The sequence below is a fragment of the Chenopodium album genome, chromosome 22 (assembly GCF_948465745.1).
Source record: "Chenopodium album chromosome 22, dcCheAlbu1.1, whole genome shotgun sequence".
Classification (NCBI taxonomy): Eukaryota; Viridiplantae; Streptophyta; class Magnoliopsida; order Caryophyllales; family Amaranthaceae; genus Chenopodium; species Chenopodium album.
The window spans coordinates 12,742,600-12,763,792 of NC_137855.1; the positions used below are offsets into that span (position 1 = coordinate 12,742,600).

General features: G+C 35.5%; 3 protein-coding genes and 1 long non-coding RNA gene across 8 annotated transcripts; 2 read left to right on the plus strand and 2 right to left on the minus strand.

Annotated features, from left to right (window-relative positions):
- Positions 1–3,895: 3,895 nt before the first annotated feature.
- LOC145605963 (protein ROOT PRIMORDIUM DEFECTIVE 1-like) lies at positions 3,896–11,801 on the plus strand. Of its 4 annotated transcripts, XM_081662033.1 has the most exons (8): positions 3,896–5,651; positions 6,306–6,384; positions 6,469–6,549; positions 9,762–9,908; positions 10,004–10,216; positions 10,983–11,164; positions 11,383–11,508; positions 11,666–11,801. In XM_081662033.1, the coding sequence occupies exon 1, from the start codon at positions 4,249–4,251 to the stop codon at positions 5,632–5,634; it is 1,386 nt and encodes a 461-aa protein (XP_081518159.1). In that variant the 5' UTR covers positions 3,896–4,248; the 3' UTR covers positions 5,635–5,651; positions 6,306–6,384; positions 6,469–6,549; positions 9,762–9,908; positions 10,004–10,216; positions 10,983–11,164; positions 11,383–11,508; positions 11,666–11,801. The 4 variants fall into 4 exon arrangements, with proteins under 4 accessions (XP_081518159.1, XP_081518157.1, XP_081518156.1 ...); XM_081662031.1 differs by lacking the exon at positions 6,306–6,384 and having other exon boundaries at positions 10,983–11,208; XM_081662030.1 differs by lacking the exon at positions 6,306–6,384.
- On the minus strand, positions 8,878–13,669 carry LOC145605962 (sucrose synthase 7-like). 2 transcript variants are annotated; one of them, XM_081662028.1, is made up of 15 exons: positions 13,385–13,669; positions 13,095–13,249; positions 12,817–13,009; positions 12,621–12,739; positions 12,315–12,531; positions 12,141–12,236; positions 11,883–12,056; positions 11,663–11,779; positions 11,420–11,586; positions 10,951–11,175; positions 10,288–10,854; positions 10,001–10,139; positions 9,843–9,899; positions 9,365–9,388; positions 8,878–9,275 (listed from the first exon to the last, which is right to left on the minus strand). In XM_081662028.1, exons 1-15 carry the CDS (start codon positions 13,616–13,618, stop codon positions 9,099–9,101), a joined length of 2,661 nt encoding a protein of 886 aa, XP_081518154.1. In that variant the 5' UTR covers positions 13,619–13,669; the 3' UTR covers positions 8,878–9,098. The 2 variants fall into 2 exon arrangements, with proteins under 2 accessions (XP_081518154.1, XP_081518155.1); XM_081662029.1 differs by having other exon boundaries at positions 9,132–9,275; positions 9,820–9,899.
- On the plus strand, positions 12,466–14,048 carry LOC145605964 (uncharacterized). Its single transcript, XR_014105170.1, has 4 exons — positions 12,466–12,542; positions 12,633–12,748; positions 12,837–13,037; positions 13,130–14,048. It is a non-coding gene; the product is annotated as an uncharacterized LOC145605964 (long non-coding RNA).
- A 2,798-nt stretch (positions 14,049–16,846) lies between these two features.
- Positions 16,847–18,929, minus strand: LOC145603976 (uncharacterized). Its single transcript, XM_081659940.1, has 2 exons — positions 18,792–18,929; positions 16,847–18,676 (listed from the first exon to the last, which is right to left on the minus strand). The coding sequence occupies exons 1-2, from the start codon at positions 18,927–18,929 to the stop codon at positions 16,847–16,849; spliced, it is 1,968 nt and encodes a 655-aa protein (XP_081516066.1).
- Positions 18,930–21,193: the final 2,264 nt, after the last annotated feature.

Here is a 21,193-nt window from a genome sequence, read left to right on the forward strand (position 1 = left end):
GTGTTCAAGTAGGCAGACAAGGCAGTGCTCGAAACAAGTCAAGAAAAATTATTTTGGAGTTGGGTCATGTTTGTGCCTAGCTTGTGTCAACCTCTAAAAATGATGTTCATATACTATCGACTGACATTGGTAAGGCTTCTGGGTTGTGGCGGACTCATGCTATATCAGACCATTTTCATGTCGTACTTGATCGACCTTCATGGTAGTTCGGCCCATAACTAATGCCCTAACTCTAATAACTACTCGCTAATACAAAGTGAGAATTAGAGATACCGTAATATATGTTGTTTGGTGTTATAGGATGTGCCTGATTTAGGCATAGTGATTATGTGGATACGAAAGAGAGACAGAAAATCAGTTACCAGTAAAGTTCTGACAGAATGATCTGTCTACTTGTGACCTCCAGAAGCAGCAATCTATGGAATTTGACATTGCGTCATATTTGTGGCTCTAGTTTGTTAAACAACGCACAACCATGTGCTTATGCGTCTACATTTTGTTGGTGGGATTTCTTGCATTCCACTTTGAGACTTTGTGGGCCATACTGTTCATATATGCAAGCTTGGCTCATTAACATTGCATTATTACCAATTTAGCAATTACCAACATGATTATGTGCCTTATTTTACAAATATATTATGTTGGTGGGTGGACTTGCCCTTTTTAGTGGCTCGTTTAGGACTTGTTCCCAATTAAAAATGGCTTATTTGCTCATTTAGAGCTACCCAATGAACAATTAAACAAAAAGTTAAGTCTTTGTAGTAAACGTGTAACATACAATTAGTTATATGTACAGCCAAATGTGTAATAATAATTGTTTTCAAGGAATGTACTAAAGATTAGGGTTGAATTTACTTGATTCTAGCTGGGTTGGATAACGCATCAAGTTGGATTCGATTTCTGTTCGAATCAATAATAAATATGTTGAAATTATTTTTAACCCAAATCTAACCCATTTGTTAAATGTATTTTAAAATTCAATCTTAATCCAACCTATTTACTAAATGAGCTATCATTTAAACTTTTTTTTTTTAATATTACATTAATATTAAAACTAATTTTTTTTTTTGTTAAATTCGATAAATAATTTCACCACATATATGTTATGCGTGATTTTTATTTTTTTCAAGTAAGTATGTTTAGCCCTTAAACACAATTTTTTTTCAATATTTTTTATGTTAATAAATTAATCAATTTTTTTTTCTTTCAAAATTTGCTATTTTTGAGTTAGATTCTACTAGGGTTAGTAAATCGAGACTTAGATTCTGCTAGGGTTAGTAAATTGAGTCTAGTTTTATCATATCTAGCACTAGCACATTTTTGTCCTTATTTGGCTTTTATATGCTCCATGTGTATCAAATTAATTGCAATCCTAGTTAGGGCCTGTTCACATTTACTTAATTTCAGTTCAGTTCAGTTCAGCTCCAATCAGTTCAGTTAAGTTTCAATCAGTTCAGTTCAGTTCAGTTCAACTCTTAATTTCCCTCTCACATAAAATATTCATTTCAGCTCAATTCAGTTTAGTTCAGTTCAGTTCCAATCAGTTCAGTTCAGTTCAGTTCAGCTCTTAATTTCCCTCTCACATAAAATATTCATTTCAGCTCAATTCAGTTTAGTTCAGTTCAGTTCAGTTCCAATCAGTTCAGTTCAGTTCAGCTTCAATCAGTTCAGTTCAGTTCAGTTCAGCTCAGTTCAGTAAATATGAACAGGCCCTTATTGCGCATATTGTAAGAAAAACAGGTTGTGTACTATGAATTGAGATTTTACAAATGTGTGTTACTGGAACAATATATATTTGCCAGAAAAGGAGTAGTGAGATTTTATAAAAGAGAAGTTAGTAAAACATTTCAAGAATCTAGTAAATCATGAAACTTTTCCTAATACAAAAAATCTAGCAATCAACTAGAATTCTACCAAAAAAAAGTGTTGTGATTATCAAAAACAAAGGGATCGAAGTAGATAAAAGGATAAAACTAAAATAAACATCTCACCTCTTTTAAATTGTATGTTTGTAACAATCATATTGACTTCCGCATTTGTCATCCAGAAATTTAATTTATGTTAATTAGTTAGATATGGAGTAAAAACTAAAACTTCCTCGTATAATTTAAATGAGAAAAATCTTATGTGTGAATTTTTTGAACAAAAAGTGCATATTATTTAAAACTAATAATGTATACTTTTTTTTCTTGATTAAAATATATTGTACATGTTTTTTTAATTATAATGTGAGTATTTACAAAAGTAAAATATAAAAATAGACCAAAACTCAAACATTTAGGCCCTAATGTCTTCATCTTATTTAAATAACTTGTAGTAAAAATAATTTTCATTCATTTAAAATATGTTAGGTTAAATAAAAATAAGTGTTTTTTTTTTACTGGAAATAAAAATAAATTTAAGGAAATTTTATATTTTAACACTACAAAAAAAAAAAAGACAAAAATGGTTTTTAACACTACAAAAAAAGAACTTTTATTTTAACACAAAATGTTCATAAAAATGGATTTTACCGCCACTTACTGGTTGCCGTCCAAAAATCCGTTAAGTGGGGTTTATTGTGTCATGTGTCGCCAAATAGTTCGTTGAAAAACAAAGAAAAATTTAAAATTAAAAAAAGAAATTAAAACCCTAAACTAACCCAGCCACCCCCTCCAAACCACCCTGGATCGCAGCCTCTCCCACCGCCGATTCCGCCCCTTCCCTTCCCCAAAAGTCACAACAACGCTCCCAACGGCCGCTAAAAACGAGCGGCTATAGTTCAAACCACCGACCCTCGACCACCAATTACGCCCATTTATGGTTGAAAATGACCGAATAAGGGCCTAAGTGGTCGAAAACGACCCTTAACGACCATAAAACATTCGTTTTTTCCCCTTAAAGGGGTGCGAAAAACGACCACCCATTTTTTGTGGTCGTTGTGGTTGCGTTGCCGGTTTTAGGGAGGGGGATAGAGTGAGGGTGGAGAAACCGGTGGCTGGGGTTGGGAAAGGTGGTGTTGTGGTGGATTAGTGGTGGCGACTTGCTGCGGCGGTGGCTGGTTTAGTTTTAGGGTTTTTATTTTTATTATTTTGGACCAATAATATTTTGACACGTATGCATTGTGGGTTCCACTAACGGCTTTTATCCATGAACCAGTTAAATGGTGGTAAAAACTAGAGCTGTCGAAAACTGACCCGACTCGAGAACCCGACCTGAACCGACAATGATCTGAATCCAACCTGTACCCGAACAATGGGGTGAAGCTAGTGACTTGTAACCCGACTTGAACATGACCTGATGTTAACCGGCAACCGATTTGATTCAATACTTTATGACCTGACCAGAACCTGCACCCAACCTGATAGTGACCGTCAACTGATTTAATCCGACCCGAAAACAATCTGTACCCTAACTAGTACCAAACCCAATTAGAACCTGAAAGCGGTTATAACCCAACACTACCTATTATTGACCCGAGTCATGGAAGGTTTAATAAAATTTTATATACCTTTTGTTCAGCTTATATATTGGTAGAATTCTGTAAACCCTCAATCCGATTCAACTTATATACCTTTTGTTCTCTAGCTAATACTCGTATATAGGTTTAATAAAATCTTGATAATGCTTGATCAAATTGTGGAAGACATAATTATATAAATTCAAATTGACAGCATCGATTATTTTCGAATTGAACATGAATCAAACCCGACTCAACACTAACCCGAACCCAAATGTATCATCTATTAACCTTCTTAAACCCGACTCAACACAACCCAAACCTGAAATTGAACTCGATTTGAATTTGACTCGAATCGAAATCGACCTATACCCAAAAGGGTGAACGACTTGGAATAACCTGAACTGAAATTGACCTAACCCGAACCTGATCTGAGGCTAGATTGACCCGACTTAACCTGATCCTTATTTAACCCGAAACCTGATTTGACCTGACCCGAACTCGACTTGAATACCCGAATTGATAGCTCTAGTAAAAAATCAATTTTTAAAACATTTAATGGTGTTAAAGTAAAAGTTTGTTTGTTTGTTTTTTTTATTTATTTATTTATTATTTTTTTTAATTTTGTAGTGATAAGAATCATTTTTGTGTGTTTTTTTATGGTGTTAAAATTTAAAATTTCTATTTTTATTCAATAAAATAATTTCATTTCAAAAAAAATTTTAATTGGTAAAAATAAGTTTTAATCCGTATAAATTACTCAGGAAATATTAAATTAAACTAAAAAATGCCGGGATGAAATACAGTTGATGAAGAAGATCGTTGCCATCAGCAACTTCCACAGTTCCACCGATGCCGGCGACCACCACCGCCACCACCACCACCACCTTACACCCACTTCCTTAATCTCTCTCTTCTCTTACGCCATGAGAGCAATACTCTTCAAATATCTTCGAAAAAACCCAATTTATTCACACCAATTACCTGAATCACCAATCCAATTTGGCCCATTTAATCACTTCATTCAAAGAAGATGGAAAAAACCCGCGAATACTGCTCAAACCCGGTTACAAAATCGAACCCGGGACCTTCAACTTGATTTACTAACATCCCAAATCAGGAAACTCAATATTGCACTCTACCTGTTCGACTTAATGTCTCAGAGAAGACGCCATTATGTTTCTGTTCAAATTATGTCTCGTTGGAGTAATGTAGTTGGTCTTAATGTTAGTATGGGTGATTTTCTTGGAAATTACCCGCATGTTTTCGATGTTTTTACGCACCCTGTTAGGAAGAATGTGTGTTGTAGTGTTACAAGAAAGATGATGGCTTTGATTGAGGAAGAGAGGGTTGTGATGGAGGAGTGTGAATTGGATAATGTTAAGCGGGTTAAGAAGATTTTGATGATGTCGAAAGAGGGTATGATTCATTTACATGCCTTACGATTGGTGAGGCGAGAGTTGGGGTTGCCAATGGATTTTAGGGAGTCGATACTAGGAAAGTATACCGATGATTTTAAGTTGGTTGATCTTGAGGTTGTGGCTTTAGTTGAGAGGGATGAAAGTTTGGGAATTGGGGATGTCGAAAAGTGGAGGGAAAAGGAGTACAAGGAGAAATGGTTGAGTGAATTTGAGACTAAGTATGCATTCCCTATAAATTTTCCTACAGGTTATGTTATAGAGAAAGGTTTTAAAGACAAGCTAAAGAATTGGCAAAGATTGTCCTATGTGAAACCTTATGAAAAAGAGGTTAAACGGAGTCGTACTAAAGCTGGGATTGAGCGTTTTGAGAAAAGAGTTGTGGGAGTTTTACATGAGCTTCTGAGCTTGACTGTTGAGAAAAAGATGGATGTTGAAAGATTTGTACATTTCCGGAAGGATTTGGGGATTGAGGTTAATTTTCGCGAACTTTTGTTAAAGCACCCTGGGATATTTTATATCTCTACTAAAGGTGACACTCAGACAGTTTATCTTAGAGAGGCATATAGCAAAGGTGAATTGATTGAATCTAATCCGTTCTATAATGTCCGAAGAAAAATGCTGGACCTCATGTTGCTTGGTAGGCGCAATACTAATGAGTTAAAGGCTGAAAAAGTAACTTATGAGGAGAAAAGATGTGCAGAAACTGATAAGATTGTGGAAGGAACAAAAGATGGAGACTGGGTTATTCCGCTGTTAGAGAGAACTGATGATTGAAGTTGCTTTGAATTCTGGTGAGGATACGTGTGCATTTAGTGCATTTATATCATCTTATTGCCTAAGGTTACAACTTGAGATTAATTTATTCAAGAGTCATATTGTCAAGTTTCTGAGCAAAATCTTCATACTATCCTTTTGTGCGGAACTATTGAAAAGTTTAATTTAAAGCACAGATTGTTATGTAGTTGAATATTACACATAATTCAATGAAAATGTTGCTAGAACTCAAGTGAAGAGTCATTATTTCTAAAGAATGAAGATCCCATTGATGTTTGTTGGTAAGCTCGAGTGTGATCTTTACATTTCAGCTGTAGGTTTGAAGTTCTGATTTTTGCTGGTCGTCCTTTCATCATATTACTATTCATATCAGAATGGTTTTGGAGTTATCTGGAGCAATAAAGCAGACGAGCTTTATTTAAGTCTATTGGTCAGTATATATCTATGGCTTGTGCAGAAAGAATATGTCAACTAAGTAGAACTATCTGAATGGTGGGTATATTGCAGGAGCTCAAGCAGAGTTTGATCTTATCTTCAATAATGCATGTTAAAAGAAATACTACTATGGTAGTACTAATCTAAAATAATGTATGACTCTTAAAGTTTTAATACCTCTTGGTGAGGAATTTCTGTTATAATGCAGTAAGTAGAGCTTCTTTGTGTTACTGTAGGCCCTATATGGGAGGCTGTAGTCCAGATAAGGCAACTATTGATGTTATCCTTTGCTTGGAAATCATTTTTGATCTTAATGTAAGAGAAACACATTGTTGCTTGTGGTTTCTAGATGACAAACACTTCTTTGATGACCTGAATTTTTTTGTTATGTGCATGCAGGAAGATGCAAAGGTTCATGGATGGATTTCTAACTTTGGTATTGGTACAATCCCTGAAGATTTTAGCAGCCTGCTTGGCTAGGTAACCTAACTGGCACAACAACATTCATATTTAGAATGTAATTAATTTCCGTATTGTCTGTTTCCATGTTCTCTGATGCTGCCTGCTTTAATACTTTGTATTAGTTTAATGGGTGCTCAAGTACCAATAGTTAGCATGTAACTTTGTGGAATCTTCAAATGATCATATATCTTATTACAAATATTTATCGATGAAAATTTGGCTTCAAGTTTGGGAATATGATGACAAGTATGAATATAAATGCTCCATGGTAGATATTTGATAAGAACAAACATGCAAGATAATGCTACAAAGTCTAGGATCATGATAGCAAAAGTATCCCGGGATTTAAAAAGATTTTATTTCTCATGATGACACATTTGGTAGTCCATGATGGTAAATAGTTTGTGTAGTTTTGCAAGGAAAGTCTCATGCCAAAGTTCATGTTAAGGTAACTCCATTTCAAATTAGTTTTGGAGATTTATTATGAATATTATGTATTTTTAGGTGGAGTTGCATGTTGATGTTGGTATGGAATCTTCCTCATAAAATTTTATACAAATCCATTAGCTAATTTACTATTTGTCACTGCCCACGAAATCTGTTGAAAAAAGTTCCTATTATTCCTAAATCATGCCCAAAGTAAAATCAAGGCGGTGCCTAGAATATCTATAACAAATCAAGGCGGTGCCTAGAATATCTATAACACTTTGATTAAGAGAATATTTTACTACTGTTGGCTGCAAGTTTTTATTTCCGTGTGTAATAGAGGAGTTAATTTCAAATAGATTTTCATCTTCAATCAGTTATTGTTAAGTGATGAATTTTATATTTATGTCAAAATATTCAAGAACATTATCCAGCTGGTGTGAAAACTCTTCAACCTTGTAACTCAGTTTATATCAAATTTAATTCTGATTAATTGATTATAGCAATGTTTGGAAGGTATTACAGCCTGAAGGTGAGTGGAAGTGGTATGCTATGAAGTCTATCCCAAATTATTAAAATAAATTTTCCGATATATTGATTAGCCTGTTGAGATCTCTTAAGAGTGGAGAATAGCTAGAGATTCTTTTACTTACTTTAAAAACCTACCAAATACTTGCTGATCTAACTGTCAATTTACGACAAGGTTGGTAGGAATAACTTAAACCAAGGCAATCCTATATAAGGATCATGCATTTAATTGGTGTTGATATAGTGCATAAGAGATTTGGGACGGAAATACCTCTTGTGCGAGGTTGTGTTTTAGTTTCTCACGTTTCATTAATTATTCTACTCTTTATTAATGACATTTGTTGCATTTTAGAGTAGTTGTGATTAAACTTCCTTTATGCTCTAGAGCACTCCACTTATGGAATTAAGGTTTTGTTTGATTGATTGGTTGATATGCTCTAGAGCACCCCACTCCTTCAAGCTATGAATATGCTAGTTTTAAGACTTTTTTTGGAATAATCTGTGTACTTATCAATTTATCAAGGGGGGTGAGCTACTCACTTGTTTGTTTAAATGATAGGTGATTGTTTTCTATATTTTTATTTGTCTAGTTATGTAAAAGGATTTTTTGACTTTTACCACTAAAAAAAAAATCAAGAAATTGTTTTATACCACCAAATTTTTTAAAATTTTTATTTTACCACCAAATAAAAAATTAACAATTGTTTTTTACCACCTGTCGTAAAAATCTAACGGAATTTTTTGAATTCATCGATTTTCGTGCGCAAAACATGTTCTTCATAGGTTTAGGGGAGCATGTTGGCCCTACTGATCCAATTTCAGAATTGATAAAAAATGATCAAAAATGCCTCGTTTGGTGTGTTTAAGAGTATCTTGAATTGCGTGATACACGCAAAACGAGACATTTTCGATCATTTTTTGTCAATTTTGACCTCAAATTAGTACCGTAGGCCTTAATGCCCCTCCTAAACTAAACCTTTAAAAAACATGTTTTATGCACGAAAATCGAAGAATTTTGTTTAACACTGTTAGATTTAACGGTTTTCTTAACGGTAGGTGGTCAAAAGCAATTTTTAGAATTTTATTTGGCGGTAAAATAAAACTTTTAAAAATTTTGGTGGTAAAAAACAATTTCTTGATTTTTTTTGGTGGTAAAAGTAAAAAAATCCTTATGTAAATCTATCATATCTGGTTTTGGCACTATGGTTCTTATTCTGTGGAAATATAGGATCAGGTTGATGAAGTAGCCTTTGGTGTTTCTTCCATAGACTTCAATTTTCTTTGTGATAGTCATTTTAGCCACCCTACTTCTACCACAACTCACCACCCTGCGAATTTTTCTTTCTTTTCCCTTTTTTGGCTTTGGGATGGGAGTAGCCGAAAAGAAAATTAGATACAAAATAAAAGATGTACAGATTTTTCTAACAGAAATATGAAGATAAAAGAGTATTTCATATCCCAATTTGTAGTTGAAGTATATCTCTGATGTCTACATTTATTTAGTGTCTTAAGTATACAACATATATGCTTGATCCCGAAGTCGGGAAACATCCAATTCTTGAATATTTGTTAAAATTAATAAATTAATTACAATAGCATTGAGGTAGTTTTATTCAGAAAGGCAATGCCTTTTGACTTTGGTAAGTTGAGAAATGAGTCCAACACATTAGAAAGAGGAGCAGGAGGACAATAATCAAGAGCAACTTCGAAACGACTTTGTATATTGCTGCATACGTGTTTCTTGGGGAAGTTTCAAACTGGGTCATGCGCTGAGTTAAGCTCCGAACCACCTGAAAGTCATAAATGACACTGCATTATGTTGAGTACTTAAATTGAAAAAACAGTGTTTCAAGTCATTGATTTCTATGCCCCCGTTTACCTCTGTATCCGAGTCGTCGGTCGCCTGGTGCAGGGAAAGAGAGATTGTGTTAGTCAATGGTAATTGTATGGGAACATAGAATGAGAAGAATTAGGAATTTAGGACACACATTCCTGCTATCCTGTTTTACTCTGAAAATAATCTTATTTGGCAAGCCAAACACCTTAAGTCTGGTTTTATCTGATTATTGGGAGGTTCTATGACTATGTCCACAAGTTTCAAATTTGGAATGATTTCAAGTTAGATTTATGGTAGCTTTTGTTAAGATGGGAAACAAAGGAAAAAGCAACATAATTATAGTAAAGACACGAGGTTTGTAAAAACTGATATTCCTTGTGTAATTTAAAGAGAGATTTACTTTATTTCTAAAATTAGGCTTTCCATTATTATGATGTAGGAATAATAAAGTTTATTGCATGAAGGAAAGACTATGTATGGAGAGAATAACAGCATGCCTTTTGGGTGGCTGCGGCCTTACTATTGGCTTTGGTGCTGGCTTTGGAACTTCATAACTTGGAATAGGCACAGTTTTCACCTGCAACAGGTATTTATTAGTGAAATAACCTTAATGAAGTGTATCTTGTATTCTTGTATGGAGCTGATATATGACCTAATTTTCATGTAAATGAAACGTACCAGATTCCTGTATTCAAGATGGTAGAACATTTGGATGTATCTTTGCTTTGCTTGCTTCTCTTGACTGTTCAGCATTTTCCAGAAGGTATACATGCATCCCATGTTTAGCAGTTTGTTCGCGTATATCTTCCATGTGTAGCTGCACAAGAGGACAAGAAAAAGAAACAACAATAAATACCCTGTCTCAAAGGATTATGGTGACCCAGCGATACACAAGTATGATTCTCTTTACTTATAGCCCTGTTGTTTAGATCAAATTTTCTTTAAGATATTTATAATGCTATTACCATTCATATATTCTTTGTAAACTGGCTGCTGAGACCTTATTCCAGTATTCATCATCATTGATGCATTTCTGGAAAAAGTCAGCAATTTTGTTGCTTGCCACATCTCCATTGTGGGGATCAATATGAAAGCCAGAGACACCATCAACAATAATCTCTGCTGGCCCCCCTTGATTTGTAGCAAAAGTGGGCAATCCACAGTTCATTGCTTCAATGACTGTGAGACCGAAGGCTTCATATAAAGCAGGTTGCACAAAAGCACCTCGTGTATCAGCAATGAAACGATACAGCTCCCCGTTTCTGTACTTATCAGTCTGGGCAGCAATCCATCTAAATTGGCCATTCAATTTGTAATTCTCTATCAATGAGTGCATCTTCTTAATTTCAGCCATTTCTTCTCTATCTTTGGATTTTGAGGGATCAAAGAAACCTGCCACAACAACAAGGTTGACCAGACTCCTGAGTCGGTCATTCCTTGCATACCACTCAACCAGTCCAGTAATATTTTTCACTGTATCCAGCCTTGCCATGGAGAAAATGATGGGTTTCTTCTTGTCTTCTAGAAATCCCCTGTTAGAAAAAATATACTTAGTTGCTGATAATTGGAAGAACGTTATCGTACTAGTATGATACTTAGATGCAGGTTTTGAATCCTTTTGTACTTACATATGTTCATCATTATCCTTATTATTGTACAGTAATTCTTGAATCGCTGGATGGAAGTGTGTGAATCGTCTCTGTGCTTCTGTGGAGGGAAAGTATACAGATTGGTCTGCTCCAGGTGCAGCAATATTGAATTTGGGGTCAAAGACATTGATGCCCGAAGCCACCCTGTATAGTCCTGGGAGAGTGTATGCTGCATGGCTTTCATACTGGCCAGGTCTTTCTTTGCTGCAAAATATCAACTCCATATAGTATTTCTTGGTCAGACATTTTTTCAAATTTATTGTCCTAGGGCTAACAGCCAGAAATTGTGATTAAATCTTATAAACATAGCTTTTACTAGGATTTAAGTTAGACTACTATCTATGTATAGATCTGATAAACTTGCTTTATGCTCCGGAAAATGCTGATAAATTCATATTTTGGGAATTTCAGATCTGAAAGTAAAAAGTATCACGTCTCAGTGTCTGACCTTCCTGCAATTTCTTGAAATGTGCTCGTGATGATGAAATCTGCTGAATTCATTGCTATTATATCTGCTGTGAATTGACATGAAAAGTGGTACTTGGAATCCTTTTTCCTCCAGCCAACATCTGAATCTTCATACTTCGTCTTTTCTAAGGCGTGTGCTATGGTGGCCTATTTTCAAGATAAATGATGAATAACAAAACAGAGATATATGATTCTTACTATGTATTATTTGATGCTATTTTACCAGTGTTACTCCAAGCTTGTTTGCCATGAGAGACGCAACCAGGTTTCCATCAGTGTAATTTCCAATTATAAGGTCAGGCTTTCCTTCCATAAGCTCAAGGATTTTGGTTGTGGCATCCTGGGGGTCATATGAAAAAGTAGTACTTAACAATCAGAGTGATTTACAATGATCTCAAAACCTGGTAAGTCAATATACTTCGTATAATTTAATGGCTACATGCCTGTGTAAACTTCTCAAGGTATGGATATATGTCAAAACGAGAAACCCATTGGCGGAGGATTCCATTCTCTGTCCTAAATGGGACCCGAAGAATGTTAGAGTACTTGGTGCCCTCAATTGATTCGAGTTCCTGATTGCACTTGGTTCCTTGAGAATCTGGTATTAGCCTGGTGACCTGTATTACATATCACCAATCAGCTGTACTTTCAGTTTTCATAATTTTTAATGAAATAATGATTTCATTTGAGATTCTACTCACCACTAGAATTTGAGGCTTCACAGTAAGCCCCTGATTCTTGATCCTGATGAGTAATTCCTCTTCTAATGCTCTGACTTGATCCAAAATATAAACCACCTGCAAAAGCATTAACAATAATCTTATACATGTACTTTGTGCTTCTTTTGCAGGCTGTTTTAGCTACCAGACACATACCTGGCCCCCAGTATCCGGCAAGCCAAGAACATTTGCTTGACCAAAGTAACCATGTACTGAGAATATCACAACATTGAAAGTTGTTGGAAGCCTTCCAAAGAAATTCTCCACGTTCACTGGGTCTGGCGCCTGGAGCACCTCGGAGAGAAAACGCATAGTCTCTTTGACTCTTGCTGCAGTATCACCCCATCCTTTCTCAAAACCCCACTCCTTCAATCTGTTAAAAATGTTGGTATTAAGTCATTTCTATTTAATTTTTGAAAAAAGAAATAATTCCTTTCTGATGTGTTAGTCATAATGGTGTACCTCAACTCGAAGGTCTGAAATGGTGTATCAGGAGGGAATGATGAAAGAAACACCTCAGCCACAACCAGTGCGGCCTGGAGCTTTGCTGGTGTGTTCAGTGTCTCATTGATCATTAGTTTCTGCCCAAGGTAAAATTCAATACATGAGCAATAGTGTGAAAATAATCGCATGCAGTTAAGTTAGTTTGTGTTCTTACATCATCGTGGTGCTTCATAGACAGCAGGTGTTCCACAAGAGGCTTTGCAGCCTCCTTCTCTCCCCAGAGCTTTGAACTCAAGAACTTTGATATAAAATTCATTCCTTTTCCTATGGAAGAAGACAAAGCAAGGCGTGGGGTAGAATAGTCGAGTGCCCCAAAGTCCACCTCTAGTGCATTATCATCCTTGGCCCTGTAATGTTCACACAAAACATTCTGTTGTAAGCACCATTTTTGGAGATATGGAATTATGTTAATAAATCAATATAACAAACTACCATTTCTCATCATATATGGTCTCTTTGAATTTCAGATACTCAGTTGCATTGATGCCTTCGACTGTAAGATCGTTGGCATTTACTTTAACGTATTCCCAATAGCCAGGATTTGGTCTAACTGCAAAGGCAACATGGGGAGGAACAACAGCCGCCTCCTGTGGATTTTCATACAGAGAAGCTTTTAGATATCAGAAAGTTACCTTTCACCCTCTTAAAAGGGATAGAAAAATGAAGGGAAGAAAAAGATGCATTTGGTTATCTTATCATGTGTTTTTTCTAGTATAATATACCTGAGTCGAGCACAAAATGTAGCCTAGTGTGCCTTCTAAGACTTGAGTTCTGTCAGCAGGGTCATCAATGGATTTCTCAAGCTCGTCCAAAAGGTGATGAAGCTTCATCAACCGTTTCCCCTGCTGTAAATACCGAGAAAAACACTTTTTCATTAGGTATCTTCTCTCCCTCAATGCTTCTGGCATGTTATCAGCTATTGAGTCGGATTTCATCAATGCCGGTGAAGCAGCCATGACGTCTAACTTCTGTAAACTTTATTACTCGATTTTTTTCGAGTGTCTTAGGGGAGGGGGGAAATGATTTTTCTTATCTTTGGCTATGATTTATGAAGTTGATGCCCGATGCCCGGGTATATATAGTTTTAGAAGGTGGTCTAAGACGAGTACACGGCTGGACGAGAAACACAAGTCCTAACAAATACGTCAAAGGTATTGGATAGGGCAAGAACATTATTCCTTAGTAAGAATCTCCTGAAAAGAATGCATTGGAGAAGGGAGATACCTTGTTTATGCTATGTTTAGAATAACATTTTTTGCTTTACTTTTTCTACTTTCTTTTCTTCTTTTAGTCGTATTCTTTGCCTGTCCAAGCTATGCAAGTAATTTAATACTTTTGTAAGCAATTTATGAAGTTTTGACGAGTACTAAAGTACTATGATTTGAATGGGAGAATGTCAAGCGTATGAAGTTATTATTGTCATTTTGACAAAAGAGTTGTTTTTGGTGTTTAGAGAGCCACAAGGGCGGAGGTGAGAATCGATCCCAGATCTCTTAGAATCGGGAGGGAAGCTCTAGGCCTCTAACCACTTGAGTTATCCCTCACTCTCTCTTTTTGACAAAAGATGGGAGATGTTATGCATTTTTATTGGGTTATTCCATTAATTGCTACAAAAATATTTGTAGCCAATATAATATATTGGAAAATTTGTCAACTGTCACTTTTTAACCTTTTTTTAAAAACAATAATTTTCTTTTGTTTTTGTGTCTGGGAAACTACCTATTTATAATTTGTTTTATGTGAAATAGCACCTTATATGAGGCCAAGCTTTCACTGAGGTAGTATTAAATCTATACAATGTACGAAAATAATCACCAAATAAGACACCTGACACAATTCTTTGAAAATTTATTCCTCACAAATGCATTTTTTTATTAAAAAAAAATACGTGTAGTAATTAAAAATTTGAAAATGGTTTAACATAAAAAAAAAGAGAGTAAAAATCAAGAACTTTAAGGATATAAATATATAATTTTTTTTTTTAAAAAAGTAAAATAAGTCGTCGTTAATAAATTTTACCTTTATTAATTTATGTATTTGCACGGGCCAAAACTAGTTATACTTATATTTTCTAGTTTTAATATTTCATGGTGAAGAAAAATTTCACAATTTATTTATTAAGTCAATTATATGAATGGTTGATAGAACAATAGTATAGTCTTATCAAAAGACGATAGAAGCTACAATAACATTGTATAACTATCCTTTACCTGTTCCTGATATATTATAGGCCCGGGATAAAATTATGTATAAGGACCCCATATGTTAAACAAAAATCTCTAAAATATTAGGTTAAGCTGAATCAATCTACTACCTCCTTAAGTATTAGTTGCTACTTTGAAATCATACCTCAACAAAGAATGTAAAAATTAGCAAAAGCAAAAGAAAAATAAAGTATGTTCATGTTTAAAGTAATACATGTTCTTATTAATTAATGTATGTTTTTAGTAGCTCTAACTAGTAGTTGCACAAGGGAGCAACTAAGAATTTGTGGGATCTATACTAACGTAACGTTAGAGGTGTTGTATTTGGTTCCTTCTAGGGTTTTTTGGTCCCATCTAGCTTAGGAATTCTCCCTTGGGAGGTCGGGTTTGGTTTTCTTAGCCTTCATTGTTAGATTCTTTTTTAAAGGTTTTCGTTCAGTTTTCTTCCTTTTCTCTCCTTCTCCTTCAACACTTTTTTTTTTCTTGGTCTCAATTGTGAATCTTTGTAGGAACTTCAACTTGTGTTCTTACTAGTAATAATTCCCAAAAACTTTTTAATTGCTTTCAGATTTATATATAGAAGATAACATCTTGAGATGGTGGTTAAAGTTTATTTTCTTTGTTAGTTTGTTCGTATAGCAAGAAATGAAATTCTAGGGTTATATTTTCTCCATAAGTGTCTAGATAACCACTTGAGTATTTTCACCAAAACGAATATGTATCGTACTCCATCGGTTGTAACAATTTCGTTAGCCTATATTAGTGGAAAGTTTGAGTCAAAATCCCTTGGGTTCGAGAATTTTTGCTTCCTATTAAACCTAGGAAGTTTATCTCCGTAAGAATTCTATTTCTTGCACAATTTCACCACTTGCATTAAGTTCTTTACAATTCCGCAAAATAAGTGACTCGCAAGTTCCATACTGGAATTCACCCCCCTCTTATAGTATTTCATCTAAATAACACTATTACAGGTCGCTAGTCAACCTTATTATCTTTCTCTCTAGAAAAATCACCTGCTCTTTATCTTATCATACATAATAACATACTATCGTATAAATATGCAATGTTTTTAGTTTGAATAAATTACAAGTGAGCTTATTTAGATATACAATAGGGCAATTCCATACTAGAGGAAAAAGAAACAAGCAGAACTGTAAAATTAATGTGAGGCAAAAGCTTGACCCTATTCCTTCATTATCAAGAGTATATATAGCGTATAAAATATGCTCATACTAGGAAGCTATCTTAGCTATCTTATGCTAACAATATGCTAACAAATCAAATCTTTACATATTTATCATATTTCCCATAATTCTATCTTAACACCCCCCTCAAGTTGGAGCACGATGTGGATCAAAGATGCCCAACTTGGACAAGAGAAAATCAAACTGTCGTTTACCAAGTGCTTTGGTAAAGATATCGGCCAACTGAGAAGAGGTAGAAACATAAGAGGGTGCGATAAGACCTACCGAAATAGCATCCCTCACAAAATGACAATCAACCTCAATATGTTTGGTGCGCTCATGAAACACCAGATTGTTAGCAATGTGTAATGCAGATTGACTATCACAGAATAATGGAATAGCCTTGGGATGTTGAATGCCAAGACTAAGCAATAAGCCCTTCAACCATTTTAACTCACACGTAGCAGCATACATAGCACGATACTCTGCATCCGAGGAAGATGTGGCAACAGTAGGCTGCTTCTTTGTTTTCTATGAAATAGGAGACTGACCCAAGAAAACCAACCATCCAGTCAAGGATCGACGAGTGAGTGGACAAGCTGCCCAATCTGAGTCACACCACCCTTGTAAAGTCAAGTCACTATCAGCTCGAAGCAGAATCCCTTGCCCCGGGGTTCCCTTCAAATATCTAACAACCCTTAGAGCAGCTTCCCAATGCTCCACTCGAGGTTGTTGCATAAACTGAGATAAAATATGCACCGAATATGCAAGATCAGGACGAGGCATGGCAGATACACTAATCGACCAACAGACGTCGATACTGTTCTGGGTCTGAAAATACTGCTCCCTGTGCACGACCCAAACGATGATTCTGCTCCATAGGAAATCCCGACGGTTTTGCACCAGTCAATCCGACCTCTGAAATGATATCAAGGGTATATTTTCGCTGGCATAGAAACAATCCGGTTGCATTTTGAGCAACCTCAATACCAAGAAAATATTTCAAAGCACTTAGATCTTTCATCTTAAAACAATCAGACAAGTAAGCTTTAAATGCAAGCAACGCAGCGGAATTATTGCCCGAAATAATGAGGTCATCAACATACACCAAAACATTAATCTGAACTGACCCCCTAGAAAAGGTAAACAGAGAATAATCAGAGTAGGATTGTAGAAAACCATACCCTTTCAATGTCGCGGTTAATTTCGCAAACCAACATCGCGGGGCCTGTTTCAAACTGTACAACGACTTTCGTAATCGACACACCAAGTTCGGATTCGAATTCTCAAACCCAGGAGGCAATTTCATATATACTTCCTCATCAAGATCGCCATGAAGAAATGCATTGTGAACGTCCATCTGGTGAAGTTCCCAATTCTTTGATGCTGCAATGGCTAAGAAAGCTTGAACAGTAGTCATTTTAGCAACAGGGGCAAAAGTTTCATTATAGTCGATGCCCGGCTTTTGATGATTGCCAAACACCACTAATCTTGATTTGAGACGTTCAACGTCCCCATTTGAGAGATATTTTGTTTTATAAACCCACTGACTACCAAGAGCAAGTTTTTCGGGTGGCAATTCTTCTAAAGTCCACGTCCCATTATCCTCTAAAGCTCGTATTTCTTCTTGCATTGACTTCCTCCACCCCTCATGTTTCATTGCTTCTCTAAACGATTTCGGATCTTGACCCGAAATAATTGCTGCTAGAAAATGACGATAATTTGCAGAAAATTTGTCGCAATTAATATAATGTGCTATAGGATAGGGAGTACTTGAGGATCGTTGTGGAGACGAGGTAGACATTGATGGAGATGCACTTTTTGCAACGATTGTATGAGTGACATAATCCCGTAACTTAACCGACGGAATTTTCTCGCGAAAACCACGACCCAACTGCTGATCAGATTGCTCAATATTATGCTCGGTTTGCTGCTCTGTTTCACGCTGCTGGAAATCAGTCCCCTCCGCACCCCCCTTGCGGTCTGTGGTTGTGTGCCGCGGGGTGGCTGCGGAGTAGCCTGCTTGAAGCTGTTCACTGACCAACTCCGCAGCCCCCCTGCGATCAGTTGCTGGCTGCCGCGGGGTGCCTGCGGAACTCCCTGTCTGGCTGTGAGTGGGCTGCCCTTGGGCGGTCTGCCTCTGCTGGGCGGTGGGGTTTGCTTCCGTGGGTTGGGTAGGCTGGGAAGTTGCAAAACTTCGAGCATCCACGTCCTTTTCCACCTGTTCTTCTACATGAGAACCCACTGCCAATTCTTCTTCATGAGTACAGTCATAAACTTGATCAAAATCCGGATCAATCATAACATCATCCCTCATGGGAATGGTATTTCTTGGCTCAATATTCACTTCACTGGAGTCAATAAACGGAAATACGTTCTCAAAGAACTTCACATCTCTAGATACGAAGAACTCCTTCTTATCAAGATCATACAAGGACCACCCCTTCTTGCCAAACGGATACCCCACAAACACACATTTTCTACTTCGACTTTCGAATTTATCACCCTTGGTTTTCTGATTATGAGCAAAACACAAACAACCGAAAGTACGAATAGCACTATATGAAGATGTACAAAGATAGGAGGCAACAACAGCCAAAACATCAAGATGAAGTGAAACCACCACCTAATAGTCAACCATTACCATAGATAAGATGCGGAGCATTGCCACAGGAAGGCGGTTGACTTGGCGGATGCGGCATAATTGAAGGAGATGGGGTGTTGAACGTCCTCGGAGGTGCATGAGGTCTGGTTCGAGTGGGTGCTATGAGCTCGATTGGTGGAAAGAGCATGTCTATTGGTTGAGGTTCCATTGTTGACAACATACTAGCTACTAATACAACCACCAAAAGTACACCAACCCCAATTTTGACCTCCATTGTTAAACTCCTAGGAGAAACTTAAGTGTTTCTTATGGTATATATAAAGAATCAAGCTAATTAAAGTTTGTCTATTATTCAAACTAAGGAACATAGACTTAAACTTAGAAAAGTGTTTTTCTTAAAAAATATATTCACTCATATAAAATGATGATAATTGTTACATATGAAAATTCTATGGTAGTCGTCTTTAGAATGACTACCAGTATACTTAATTTTCATTGGCCGGTTTATTATTTTTGATTGTTGTTCAAACTTATAAAAATGATTTTGCTCTTAAAAATTCATTTTATTTTTTAGATATTAATTTCTTGAATTTTTTTTTTAATTTTCATAATAGTTCAACGAAAAAGTGAATTTTAAAAAAAAAAACTGTAATACGTTTGAACAACAAAAGAAATAATTCAAAAATCAGTCATGACAATTTAGTATTGTGATAGTTATTTTTAAAACGATGACTAACTTAGAAACATTTATCTTTTTAGTTTTTACATAGCTGTCATATTTAGTTTAATCCTCAAACCATTAGCATTTGACTAAGAGCAAGATTAGCCATAGGTCTTAAGACTATACATGACATCAGCAAATCACTTTTAAATTGTCTTAAGACAAGACTTCACAAAATTTATGCATTTATGAAGCAAAGTCTTATCAAAGTCTTAAATGGAGTCTTGAAAATTCAAGACCCAACTTAAGACTCAGTTCATACTTTATACACTGTATTTTGTCCATATACGTATACCAAAGCACACTTTTTTTCCAAAAAATATTATCGTTAACAATAATTTGATCTTATTTTATTGAAACATGTAAAGTGTAAATCTAATTGCAATTGACTGTTGTATTTATTTTTATTGATAAAATTGGTTGTATATTTTTTGTATTTTAATCTAATGTATTCTAATACTTGCTATTATTTTTATCAACAAATAAATTATAAAAAAATGTAAATTTTTTGGCTATGGTATTATGTATATATATCGATCACAATATTCACGTAATTTCATTATTATTTATAATTTTATCTATTAGTGGTTTGATATTATTTTTCAAATATGTGCCTATGTAAGATACGTAATTTACGACACCATTGAAAATTATACAAAATAAAAATAGAATGTATATTTGAGTAATCTTAAATAAGTCTGAGGAATGAAGATCTAAATTTAGTTGAATCTTATAGAGTCTTAACATAATTATAAAATATTAAAAATTATTAAAATCTGATGGCATGGGAAAAAAATCTTAAGACAAGACGGGGCTAATCTTGCTCTAATACAAACGAAGTACTTCGTATTGTTTTAAGTTCATGTCATTTTCTTTTACCCCCTCTTGGCCTCTTCATCAACTACTCGCCGTTCGGAACTTGTTTATGTCCTTGTCCCTGACTACCTCATCGTGTTGAATAGAACAACATTAGTTTCATTCTGACCTGTGCATTGTTGTGAGTCTTGTGACATATACCTTTGAATATATCACTGCAAAGATATTGTTGTTCACTGGATAAATGATCAAGATTTGGTCAAATACCTCAAGAGTATCTTAAAAATCAAGCATGCATTATTCAAATGTAAAGAGCTTTGAATTTATTTTCATGTTCTAAATTATTGGCTTATTGACATACATAAATGTATTAGGCTATTACTGCCTATTAGCTACGTACGAACTAGGACCATATACGAGTATACGACATTTTGGAGTTATTGGACGTTAGACAGTGCAAAATAAAAAAATAAAAAATAAAAAAACTCTCGTCATTTGATAACACAAAGAGTGAAATAGACGTTTTTGTAAACTGTTAAGTGTTAAACATCCTTTGAATCGAGTATTAGCTATGGAATATGGTTTGGAGTTGGAAACTTACCCTGGGTCCCTCACCTGGTGGATGTAGAACCCTAAAAATGTTTTCCTCGCCAAAACACGATTATGAATAAAACCTTTCATCATCATTTGGCCCAAGTTGTGTATTGTATCAAAGGATTACTTGAGTCTTGCTTAGAAATCCAATCTATATTCATTTTCTATCATTTCATAAGTCATTTTAGTCATTTCAATAGCCCAAGCACTTTAACTATCCCAAGAAATCTAACTTCCATTTTCGTAATTGTATGGGGAGATATGGAAAACGGGCTGACATATTGATAAGTACGGGTATGGATCCACAACAGCAATAAAATATGACGGTATCTTTACAAAAAGCAGACATGTCGGCTTGTCGGTGTTTGGCACGTGGCAGCAGCAGCTTGACACTTGGCGAGAAGAAC

Excerpts from the sequence above, each read along its gene's own strand:
- LOC145605963 (XM_081662033.1), top strand. The coding sequence starts at position 4,249 with ATGAAGAAGATCGTTGCCATCAGCAACTTCCACAGTTCCACCGATGCC.
- LOC145605962 (XM_081662028.1), bottom strand. The coding sequence starts at position 13,618 with ATGGCTGCTTCACCGGCATTGATGAAATCCGACTCAATAGCTGATAAC. Across the intron at positions 11,587-11,662 it reads ACAAGCTTGGAGTAACACTG|GCCACCATAGCACACGCCTT; the intron begins GTAAAATAGCAT and ends TCTTGAAAATAG. Across the intron at positions 9,276-9,364 it reads CCGACGACTCGGATACAGAG|GTGGTTCGGAGCTTAACTCA; the intron begins GTAAACGGGGGC and ends TATGACTTTCAG.
- LOC145603976 (XM_081659940.1), bottom strand. The coding sequence starts at position 18,929 with ATGGAGGTCAAAATTGGGGTTGGTGTACTTTTGGTGGTTGTATTAGTA. Across the intron at positions 18,677-18,791 it reads CCACTCGAACCAGACCTCAT|GTGGTGGTTTCACTTCATCT; the intron begins GCACCTCCGAGG and ends GTTGACTATTAG.